The sequence below is a fragment of the Protopterus annectens genome, chromosome 4.part0 (genome assembly GCF_019279795.1).
Source record: "Protopterus annectens isolate FY-2018-M chromosome 4.part0, PAN1.0, whole genome shotgun sequence".
NCBI lineage: Eukaryota > Metazoa > Chordata > Ceratodontiformes > Protopteridae > Protopterus > Protopterus annectens.
In genome coordinates this window covers 581,623,595-581,635,809 of record NC_056733.1, presented here as the reverse complement: position 1 = coordinate 581,635,809, position 12,215 = coordinate 581,623,595, and the positions used below count along the sequence as shown (strand labels likewise).

Sequence of the window (12,215 nt, the reverse complement as noted above, 5' to 3'; positions counted from 1 at the left end):
TTAGTGATAACTTCTTCAAGCAAACCATGTCAGATTGCCTAAAGTGAACACCATTTTTTGTCTACTTCATTTTGAATACTTTAATGGTTGTTTTTGTAGTAGTTTTACATTTAAAGCTCAAGTAAGTATGTATTAAAAGATGACATTCTATAGAGTTTAAGTATTTTACTGGACTTATTACATTCAGTGAATGGCTATTTTTGTGTGGTAAGAGCCTTTATCTGTGCATCCTACTTTCCAGATGTGTTTTCCTACCATAACCCCCCCCCCCCCAAAACACACACACACTCACATGCCATTAAGGCCATATTCCACATGTAAGAAACATTATCAGTTTTGCCTGAAAGCAATGAAGTTATGGAGTACACTGAGAGTTTGCACACAGTTTTCCTGTAATACATGTAACCCATTTTCATGTGCAGTTGGTCATTTTAGGGAAACTTGCAGGGAGAGGCAGGTTAGGCCAAGTACATCTACTGAGGGTTGTATAGCTAAGTGTTAGGGAATGAAATCCTATCCACAGAACAGTGTGTGTGTGTGTGTGTGTGTGTGTGTGTGTGTGTGTGTGTGTGTGTGTGTGTGTGTGTGTGTGAGAGAGCTTGGATACATTCCATATGAAGTATATATTAAAATTGATAGAACTGGTAATGAAATGGTAAGCTTCTGTTTACTGCAAAACTTTGTAACCAGAAAACATTGTGCACACTTTGGACAAGTGAGACACCACAACGCATGTAAAGAACACCAAACATTTAACACTGATCAAGTTAAATAAGTACAGTTAAGCCAAAAAAATTGTTTTGTTAAAGCAGAGTAAATACTATTTTGATGTGACTTAATTTTGGCCTAAGAGAAAATGAAGGTTAAATGGTGTGTGTGTGTGGGGGGGGGGGGGGGTTCAAGAAATAAGGAAAAAGTTAGTATTTTGGTTGGAAATCTGTATAGAGAATAATAAAATAACTTTACAAAATATTTGTAAAGTAGCAGAAGTTATTATAAGAACTAGGGCAACACAGGAATGGAGATAGGAGATTTTGCCAATAGGGATGACTGCAAGTAGGGGTACACAAAATAAGCAATGGGGACCTGGAATTTACTAGAAAAAATTGGCAAAGTAACCAGGGTATTGGGAGCATTTAACTAGAGAGGCATGAGGCCATTCAGAAGTTTGGACTACAGGCTAGAGACTGCCTTTCCTACCAGGGATTGATATCAAAGTAAAGGCAAAGTGAAATAGATAGGGGATTGTAAGTGAAAGACAGTGTTGGTAAAGTTTTTGGCCAAGTCTAGAAGAGAAGCTGCTGTTAAAAAAGGATAATTAGGAGGGGATATAAAATATTGCACAATAGTTATAAGAATCAATCGGAATTGGTTAGAAAAGATTGATAAGAGAGACTGGAAAGGCAATTTAAAAGGAGCACTGGGAGGACATCTTTGTGCTACAGATCTGGGGTAATCCTATTTAGCATGAAATGATGTACACTAACAGCAGCTAACATTTAGTGCGTCAGTGAGAGTTGTTTAGTTAACTAAAAAGTAATGGGTAGAAAAGGGAGATAATTAAAAAAGGTGATCAGATGAAAGTAGGGTAGTTTGAGGTGTAGTGTTGTGTCATAATTTAAAAAAAATGCAAGGCAATGAGCAAAAGCAGCTTGCAGGCTGGTAGTAGCTGTTTGTGCTTAGCATCCCCAAGTGGGCTTATGTTTACTCCAAAAAAAGATGGGAGGCATTGCCAGTGTATGCTGTCCTTTGACTCTAGTTTGCTTGACAAAAAATTCTGGCATCACCATTGTTTTGCTTAACAAAACATTCTGGAATCACCATTGTTTTGTGTACAGTGTGCATAGAAAGCCATAGTTCTTCTGCTGTTATCACCAGATTATTCGCCAAGCATCTCAGTAATACTTCTACCCACATCAAAGTTATTGCAGTGCTACAGTTTGTGATTGCTGGGAAGCAGTATCCATAAGTGCAGCACACTGAGGTGCCTAATTGATTATTCATAAGGTCTCTATTTGAGCCTTTAATCACAAGTTAATGAGTTAGCAGAGGCAAGAGAACTTGTCAACCATAATTGCAGATCTTTGTCACCGAGTTTCTTAGTCTTAGACTCCTTCTCCCTGTTTCTGTATCTCTGCCAGGTAAGTCTGATGGATAGAGTTAGTAGGGATATTTATGCTGAGTACTTACTATGAGTACTTTTTGTGTGTTAGTTAATACACACAACTATATGTATAATCAAATGTACACAATAAGGAAGTAAGAACCAAAATCCTTCCTAGCGCTTCGGCTGATGCCTTCACGGGCGGACAGAAATGTTTAATTATAACAACTCTGTTTATGCAAATGCAAATCTTATGAATTCATACTAATTAATTAATAAATTAACATAACAAGACCAACAAATTCGTAAAGGAGAAAGGGGGGGTGGTAAACACAAAATCTATTATTTTTTTAATTTAATACACTAGACCAGTCCATTTCATTATTTAAACCTACAGGAGATTGTGTATTAAATTTTGAAATACGTTTAGTTTCTAATTTATTTAACAAAGAACGTTTACCCAATTTTGCAACAAATTAATTCTAGTTAAAACAAAAAAATCTGAATTTACTAATATCACTTTTATGAACTTCCTTAATATGTTGTGCTACACCACTTAATGGGTGGTCACTGCTGATATCTCTAATAAGCTTCTGAGTTCTAAATTTGACCTTCCTTTTTCTCTGTCTGTCCGATATACCACCTATCAACTGTTGTAGAACATGTCCATTTATAGCATTCACTACCTTAGAACTGTGACAGTTAAATAACTGAATAACTTTATGCAATTTTCCATTATTTCTAACCTTACTAGTGAATAAAATTAATTTACAAACATTACATCTGCCGCAGTGATATACCCATTGTGCTCCCAAAAAGGTCCTTTTTACTTAAATGTTAAATGGCAATAATTCTCCTAAATCAAGGGACCTTTTATATGAAAAACTCAGGAACTTGAGCAATATTCCGGCCAAATAAGAATCAATCAGCAAAATATTTCAATTTTTTTCAATAATCTTAAAAAAAAAAAAAAAAAAAAAACATCACTAAACTTGATATATTTAACCACACATTTTATCAAATGCCTCCCATAACTCTGGTCTAGTATTATCAAATCAACCCCAATACACAACTCTAGCACCCCCACCTGTTTGCAGACCCAAAGCCCTAACTTTAGCTCTTCCAGTAACATCTCTGTCATAACCTCTCTCCAACAGTATATTTCCTAAATCCCAAATAGCTAAATTTCTATCACTAGATCTAACAGTATTTCTACTCATTCTCACAAATTCAGCAATGGGTAAAGTATCAGTAAGATGTTTGGGATGGGCACTTATCACATGCAAAAAAAATATTAGCAGCTATCTTTTTATGAAATAATTTAGTGTAAATCGAGTCATTGATCTCATCAATAATGGTGAGATCCAAAAATGCACTGCATTATCACACACATGATATACAAAACGTAGCCCTCCTCATTATTACTCAGTTTGTTCCCGCAGTCATTCACATGCCCCTTTTCTCCTCTGTACAAAAAATAATCTATGTAATGTACATAAAGTACTACATCATTAACCATCATTTCCCTCTCAAAAAAGACATTACCAAAAGGAACCTTGACGATTGGATGGGAGATGGGAAATTCACCCCGGGGATCATGTCAGCTAGACAGGGGGTCCAGGGAAGTAAATATTGTGGGAAGAAATAGCCAGGAAATTGTTATGTTTAGGCTTCTATAGGCCATAGGGCTGATAGCCTAGTACCAACCTATGAGCCTATTACAATATTTGCATATTAGGGAGAATATGGAACATCCATAGCTGTTCCACGTTTCTGCAAAAAAACAGTCTGCACCGTATTTAAAAATGTTATGAGTTAAGCAGAAATGTATTGAAGATAACACCAAATTAAGTATAAGGACCTTGTCCCAAAACATAAGAAACATACTTCAAACCATGCCCATATGGAATGCTAGTGTACAGATCTTTCACATCCATACTTAAAAATGCTAATTTTACTCTGTAATCCTTTTAAATATTTCTGTTACATTGTTAAAAAAAATCAATGCCAAATGCATATTCTTTCAATAACAAATCTAACAAATGCCCATTTCCCAAATATTCACCTACCCCAGACATAATCAGCCTACCTAGTAGATATCAATAATCTTTGTGCAATTCGGGAATTGAGCAAAATATTTGATCTAAAGGATGTTTGGTATACAGTGATGACATATCCAATTCAGACAAAAAAGTTATTCCCTTGTGTAATAGAATAAACAAGACAAATTGAAACGTTTCAGCCATCACCTTATTTATTGTAGCATAGTTTCTGTCGACATTTAACAATGTTTTACACATGACACCATAATCAGATAAATGCATAACTACATTCCTTACTTTGTCAGATTTACGCATCACTATTTGATCAAACATCCTTTGCAAATTGTTTAAAGCTAACCACTTTGCTTTACTTAAATTATAATGCTTAACAGTCTTGTAATGCTTCTTAAATTCACTTTTACATTTAACTTCAAAATATATTAATTTCTTTAAAAAAGGTGAAATAAACTTACTCACCCTTCTTAAAGGAGGTAGTTTTAACTGTAATTGATAACATTATCAATTCCGTTATTAATTTCAGTGTTATCTTCATTATTTTCAACAAGCTCTCCATCATGAGAATAGAAAGAACTGGTACTAATCTCCCACCCTGTAGAAAAAGTTGTTTCAGCTATCACAAAACTATCTGAAGTAGAGTTCATGTATTCCAATGTAGTTGCATCATTTTTAAACCAGCATTTTAGTTTCAGCTTCCTATTCGGAAGAAGCAATTCAATTTGTACATTATCCAATGAAGGCAAAGTTTTTGGTACAAAATTAAGTCCCTTACTTAACGAAACAAAGATTTAAAGTCTGACAAGTTTAGTATCTGTAAACATTTTTCCCATACAATTTACTTGTACCTTCTCCTTGGTGTACGCTGACCCCTTGTTGCTGTTAAATCACTTCTCTGTCTTTACACTCACTGGAGCCAAGTCTCCGTGTAACTGAGCATTGAACATCTTCCTCAACAGAAGAAACCTCATGCTCCCCCCTGATGTTGAAGCCAACTTTACATTTAAATCTGATTTACTATTTAAGCTACTTGACCATGTAGCTTTGTGTCTCTATTTTCTGCTTGGAAAACAATTTATTGCTGTCATAATCATGCCGATCTCTTACTATTTTTCTCTTTCAGTAATGGCCATCTTGACTTTTTTGCATTTATTCTCTATTTCCACCAATTTTCTCTGAAAAAGAATCAGCCTCAAGCTCACCAGATGACTCCATTTATAGTGATTTGGATCTCATTTGTCACTCTGACTCCGTTAAGGCTTAAATTTGTTCATTAGAGTACTCCAAACTAGCTTTTACCAAGCAGTCCCACAAATCTGTATCACTGTTTGATAACTGACAAGCTGGACATTTGCCATTTCCAGTTCCAAGTACCTTTGCAACAATATTTTATTATAAAAAATATTTACTGCCTTCTTCTATAAAGAAAGTAACTTAGTAAGTTTAGTCTGCACTTCAGCATCTGTAACGCCCTCAATATAATCCATAAATGGATGTTTAGCAGTGTAACATTGTTGATGGTAAGACTGTGTATTGTCAGAAAGTCATTTTTTTGCCTCCTTGGTTGTCTGATACCATTGATGCTTGATTCAAACTTCCAGAAGTCATAATTAGTGCATGCAACTGTGTGTACTACAGTCAAATACACACAACAAGGAAGTGATGCATTCCCAGAGGGACAAAAATATTAAGGTACTTTTTGTGTGTTATCACTGGATCTACCTCTCTTTTGAGTCAACCCTTCTTTTCCTTTTTCCTTCTTGCATCACCACAGGTCTGTGGCATTATTTTACTGTAAGATCAGAACTGAGCAAGACAGGTTGGTCACCTGCTGCCAGGTGTAATATGCGAGTCTTTAGTGCAGAGGAGTAGAAACAGGCAGACAAGTTATATTTGTCTGTCTTTCATTTAAAGTAACATTTTTCATTACATCTGATATTATCAGATATAGAACAGCAGTACCCCCAAATAAATTTAATTTAATTTTTGTTTTGCTTTGTATTTTAATAAAATATTAATATGATATTGTTAAGTTTCATTTATTTGTTTATTTTGTAGAGTAACGCTTTGACTTCTGTGTTGCAGTATGTCCAGTATTATCATATTGGGGTAACATTTTATTGTTTGTCTTTTCGGCTTTTCCCGGTTAGCGGTCGCCACAGCGGAACTCCGGTTCGCTAATGATTGGCAGTCGATTTTTATGGTGCCGAGTTGCCAGCCCGACTCCCAACCTTAAGCGAAGGCACGCCCATTCACGCATGTCTTTCGGAGGCCATTCGACCGTGGGGAGGACATGCAGACTCCACAGAGAAGGCACTCCAGCTGAGAATCGAACAGGAGAACCTCTTGCTGTGAGGCAGCAACGCTACCGCTGTACCACCGCGGGGTAACATTTTATTAGCTTTCCTTAATTGCAAGTTAATGCTGCCTAGTTGCAATGCTATATATTATAGTACTTCTGACTGTTTTGTGCCATTCACAAATATCTTAAACTTCTCTTTGCACAATTACCAATTTTTTTGTTGTGTCCTTTTTGCAGCCAGACATCTTGCAAGAGTCGAAATTGATCACTTTGTACCTCGCAATGCTAGTTACATTTACAGATGTCTCTTCCTGGAAAATAGTCAGAGGCAAAGGTCAGTCATTTGAATAATGTAGCCACTTGATGTATTGCTGTAAAATTTGAATGGAGTTAAAAATGTATGGTCATTGCTAATAGGAATTTCAATATGTGCATGCTGTGACATTTGCATCTGTTCAGAAGGACTGGATTTTACATTTTTATTTGTTTTATCTTGCCTTTCTCTTGCCTAGATATTGCAGAGGTAAATTTTGGGAGATACATCCCAGAATCCAATTTATCTAGCAGTTCTAATAGTCTTGGTAACTTGGAAACATGCAACTTATTTTTTTCTTCCACAGTTTCATTTTCTACTGGTTGCAGCAGTTTTCAGCCTTGCTTATTCTCTCTACCTCTCCCAAGTATGGATATTTCACTAGCCCCACAAGCAAAATGCATGATAATCACATGACATGAGGAGACTTTTTTTTTTTCTTGGGGTGGCTTTCACTTAGATGTTATAACAAATAAAAAACAGTAGTAATTAGGATGAATTTAGCAAGAAGCACGTAACCACTGTGGTGCCATATGACTGTGTTTTGGAACTAGTAGTTTTGAGCATATTTGTGTCTGATATGACTAGAGGACTGGAGAACAGAATTATATCTGTTGGATGGTAGCACTAAAAGTCTTGCATTATGAAATAAAAGGGGGTCAACCTCTACTGTGACCTGATAATGTTTGCAAAGTAAGCAGATTGATAGCTATTATGTAATGAGAATGAGTACAGAATTATACTCTTTGAGGAGGGGTGGAAGGATAAAGTGCAGAATAACTGTAGCAGTTCTAGATAATGCAGATGAGAAAAAAAAAAGTTATTTTTACCATCACATCTGGCTCATTAATGCCATACAGTATGAACAGGTTGTGTTTGTGTAAGTCCAATTATTACTGATACGTTGGTTAACAAGGCTCTATCTAAAGCTAAAAACACTGCCTCCATGGGACCAGATGGTGTCCCAGGCTGTGTCATACGCGAGCTCCAAAAGGAATTAACCCCGCATCTTAATACTCTGTTCAGTCTCGGCATCTCCACAGGATATGTGCCCATAGAATGGCGCATGGCAACGGTGGTCCCGCTACACAAGGGTGGGACCACAACTGACCCTGGGAACTACCGACCAGTAAGCCTGACCAGCCTGATCTGTAAGGCTATGGAGCGAATCATTATGGAACTCATAAATGGAGAGATTGGGAGCCTCCAGTCGCTGGACCCCACACAGTTCGGCTTCGTCAAGGGCAGATCATGCCCCCTGAACCTGGTGGATTTCTTTGAGACAGTTACTCAGGCTATAGATAAGGGAAAGGAGGTACACACGACTTACCTTGACCTTGCTAAAGCATTTGACACCATTCCCCATTCAGGTATTATTTATAAGCTCACCAGCCTGGGCATAAACCCTTACGTCACAAGATGGATCTCAAACTGGCTCTCAGACAGATCTCATAAAGTAAGAGTAACGGATCTATGTCCGAATCCAGACCAGTAATGAGTGGTGTGCCTCAGGGCTCTGTCCTGGGGCCCCTCCTGTTTGGCATATACTTCTCAGAAGTACAGGCAAGCACGGAAGGCTGTGGCTGACTAAGTTTGCAGACGACTGCAAACTGGGTGCTATAATAGAGCCTCTGGCCGACATGGAGATCCTCCAGAAGGGCCTAAATGAGACTGATGCATGGTGTCAAAGCCATGGTCTCAAGCTAAATGCAAAAAAATGCATAGTAATCCCCTTTGGAAAAAACAGAGTACCCGCAAACTACAACATAGGAGGTAATCCCCTGAAATCTGAAGAAGAAATAAGGGATCTAGGGACCCAAGAAGATAGTCAGCTTTCCTTTGATAACCATGTTGCCAAAGTGGTTAGAAAATCCTTCTATGTGACCCATCTGATCACGAAAGGGTTCGCATCAAGATCTAAGGATGTAATGGTGCCCCTCTACTCATCCCTCATCAGACCCATTATTGAGTACAATGCACCAATTGGAATGTACCTGGCTAGACATCTCCAGCAGCTGGAGAGACCACAGAGGTACCTAACCAAGAGGATTACTGGCCTCAAACAGTTGCCCTATGCAGTACGATTGAAAAAGCTAAGACTGTTCTCTGTTGCATACCGCTTTCTCAGAGGCGATCTCTGTCTAACGTACAGAGCCATGTCCAACCCAGAATTGTTGAACATGCTCCATCTTAGTAAAACCAAATCTACTCGAGCTACACGCTCTAGGGATATAAACCTCAACACAGCAATGAATAGAACATGCTGGAGGGATAGATTCCCTTCGCAGAGACTTCCCTTACTATGGAACAGGGTCCCGATCTACATAAGACAGAGCCCCTCACTATCACTCTTCAAGAGGAACCTTGATGGGTAACAGAAGGTTCGCACCGGGGATCACACCAACAGCACTACTAGACAGGGGCCAAGGGTACTAGCTGCTAGTACAAGGGTCTAGGGAACTACTAAAGGAGCGGTGAATACCGCACAACGTGGCTGGGCTAATATATGCCTTCGGGCAGATAGCCCAGTACCAACCTATGAACCTGTTTAAGGACAGTATGATGTTTGGCTGTATGAAAAGAGGTAAACCCAATGGAAAATGTTATTCTTCTGTGATACAGGGTACACCTAAGGTACCATATTAAATACTTTGTTTTTGGTTGATGAATGCTGTGCAGACAAGTATCACCAGTGTACTGCAGGAAATGAGAGCGGTAGTATGCTGAAAGATAAAACACACTGGGTAAATTCACTTTGGGGAAATGAAGGGACTTAGTACGTGACATGATATGTGCTTACTGTATTGTCAGAAATGTAATGGGGAGTGCTGAGTGAGCTCATGAGTACTGGTAGGCAGTATTTGGCATATTTTGGTTTCTACCATCATGTCTGTATGATGCTGCGCTGCTGTTTGGAGTTGTTGAAGATTACTTTTGGCCTTATTAACCAATTAACTTCAGTGTGTAATAATAAGCAGCATATGAAATGGTATAGTGTTAGAGAAAAATGACAAGACTATATAGAATGTACTGTATTTGCAATATTAACCTTATTTTATCACTTGCCATACATGTTTTTTGTTTCTGTTTTTATAATGGCAAATTACAGATTATTCAGGAACATTATGCAAAATAAAAATGAATAATGTCTAGATACCTGGGCTTGGGTAAAAAAAAATAAGCTGAAAGGACCAAATGTAAAAATGCAGTAGAGTTATTAAATATTGATAAAGCTTTTTCTTCCACACATTGGACTTTATCACATCATTAAAATTAACTGGAACAACTTATTTTCTTATAGATAATTTTCCCATATCACACAATCTAATTACAATGAAAGGACCAATCATCATAATATATAACTATTTAGACTGTTTTGGCCTTTGTGTTTGATTGTTAATTTTAACCCATAATGCTTAATCAGACTAGGTTTTCATAGGAATCCAGACATAATTTCATACAGTAAAAATTTGTTGTCCTAATGTCCTCTTATTTTTTTGTAGACCACATCTCCTACAGAAAATTTCTTCAGTAATGTTACACACATGCCTAAATGATGCACTATATTCTTTGCAGTTCTTGGTCAACTTTTGTGCTGTCTGACATGCTTTGATGAAGTCCTGTTAGTTTTTCCAGCATAACAAAAATAATTTTTACTCCTATATGTACGTAGTACTTGTACAATGGTAACATAGCTCTTAGAAGAGAGAAAAAAGTAAAATGATAAATCACAATATAGCTTTGTGTAGTACACATTGTATGATTTTTAGTATAAAATCACCCCGTTTGTGACCTAATACCAGCAAAAAAGGCAGTTAGTCATTTTGAGCCTTTCTTACATATATTTTCTTGTCTAATAAACAAATTCCAGTCATCAGTTAATACCGTAATAGAAGAATATTTTCTGTAAAATGTGCTATTGGCTTTAACACAATGCTGTTTTTGTTTAATACAAGTTCCATATGATTGTATATTAGGCCTATATCCCTATGTTTACCTATAAAATTGGAAAAACTTTATTTTGTCTGTGACTCAGTACATTATTATCAGCATGTCCTTTTCTCTCTGATTACATCTCCTATGAATAAATATGTTCCTGATTTTCTGCACTTGCAGGTACTTAATCATCACTCCATATGCATTTCTTGGATACTCTTAACATTTGTTCATAAGGTGTACTGTTGATAACTGGGCATGAATTACAACTAGTAGAATGTAGGATACTGTTACATCCAGTGCCATTTACCCTGCTCCACATTTTCCACTTCATGTACATAAACAGTCATTTAACTCTACAGTGTTCGGTTTTGTCATAAAGAGGTGTAGCTCATTCTGCCTTCTGTCCACAAGAGGAATTATGTTGTCAGTGAGTGTACTATAGTATTTCACATAAATTTTAAATCCATCTGTATTGTATAGCCAGTCATGTCACAGTGTGCCATGTATAAGTAATTAGCAGGACAGAGAACCATGAAGACCCACCTTAGCCATTTCATACAGTGACATACATTTCTTTATACACTGCAGTTTCAAACCAGTAAAAAAAGAATCAGACCCCTACATGTTGTTCTGTATAGAACTGATGTTAAATAAATACAGCATTATACTAAAAAATAGTATGCTTCATAGGAAGACTCTTCTCTTAATACAGTGGTTGGTGACAGACTTAAGAATAAACATTAATGAAATAAATCTTGCAGGCTGTCACTAAGAATATATGGACACAAGTAATGCTGTTAAGAAAAAGCAAACAAGCAATGCCTTATGTTGACACTTGCCAATGTATATGAATTTCAAGAAATTTATATTCTTTGCCATTGACAGTGTATCTCTTGACTGGAGAGAGGTAAACGGAAGCAGAGTGATTTCATCTAAATGCTATCAATTTTGTAGACACTAGTGATGTTACAAGTTAACAGTTTATTAAAGTCAGTAGGCTTAGTCACGGTTTTACAGACGTTGATACATATATTTATTGGGGTTAGAAACTACTGCTATTTTATTAATTCTTAGTCGTCGCTGTCATATTTTTCATCATTTGATTTTTGTCACTGGAATATTTAGACCAGTGTTTTTGAAGTACTTTATTCTGATGAAGCATTTTTTTTTTAATTAAGAAAGCACTTTTTGCATGACCGGCATTTACTGTCTCATTTTTAGTTCACTTTAATAGTCTTAACACTGGGTGATTTTTGTTACACAGTTAAGTCAAATGGACACAAGTGCCTTTTGCAGTGGTAACCTGGGAGCCCTGTGTCATTGAGTGACATGCTCAGAGTTGCACAAAAGGCAAATAAAAGTTGAGAGAATAAAATTTTGGATTGCAGGAAGCAGCTCTTCAACAGCTTGTATCTTTTGTCCTCTCCTGTTGGACAGTTTTATTAGTTTATTTATTTCTGATATCAAACTTTTTACATTGGCAGTATACATTTGATTTTG

The 12,215-nt window shown here is 36.8% G+C and overlaps 1 protein-coding gene across 2 annotated transcripts in view; it reads left to right on the top strand.

The window, feature by feature from the left end:
• Window positions 1–12,215, top strand: part of UBE3B (ubiquitin protein ligase E3B) — a 2,006,489-nt gene that overhangs the window by 185,972 nt on the left and 1,808,302 nt on the right. For both annotated transcript variants that reach the window (XM_044068510.1, XM_044068511.1), the window contains exon 7: window positions 6,701–6,797. In XM_044068510.1, the coding sequence (XP_043924445.1) occupies window positions 6,701–6,797 (97 nt within the window). The remainder of the gene's footprint in view (window positions 1–6,700; window positions 6,798–12,215) is intronic.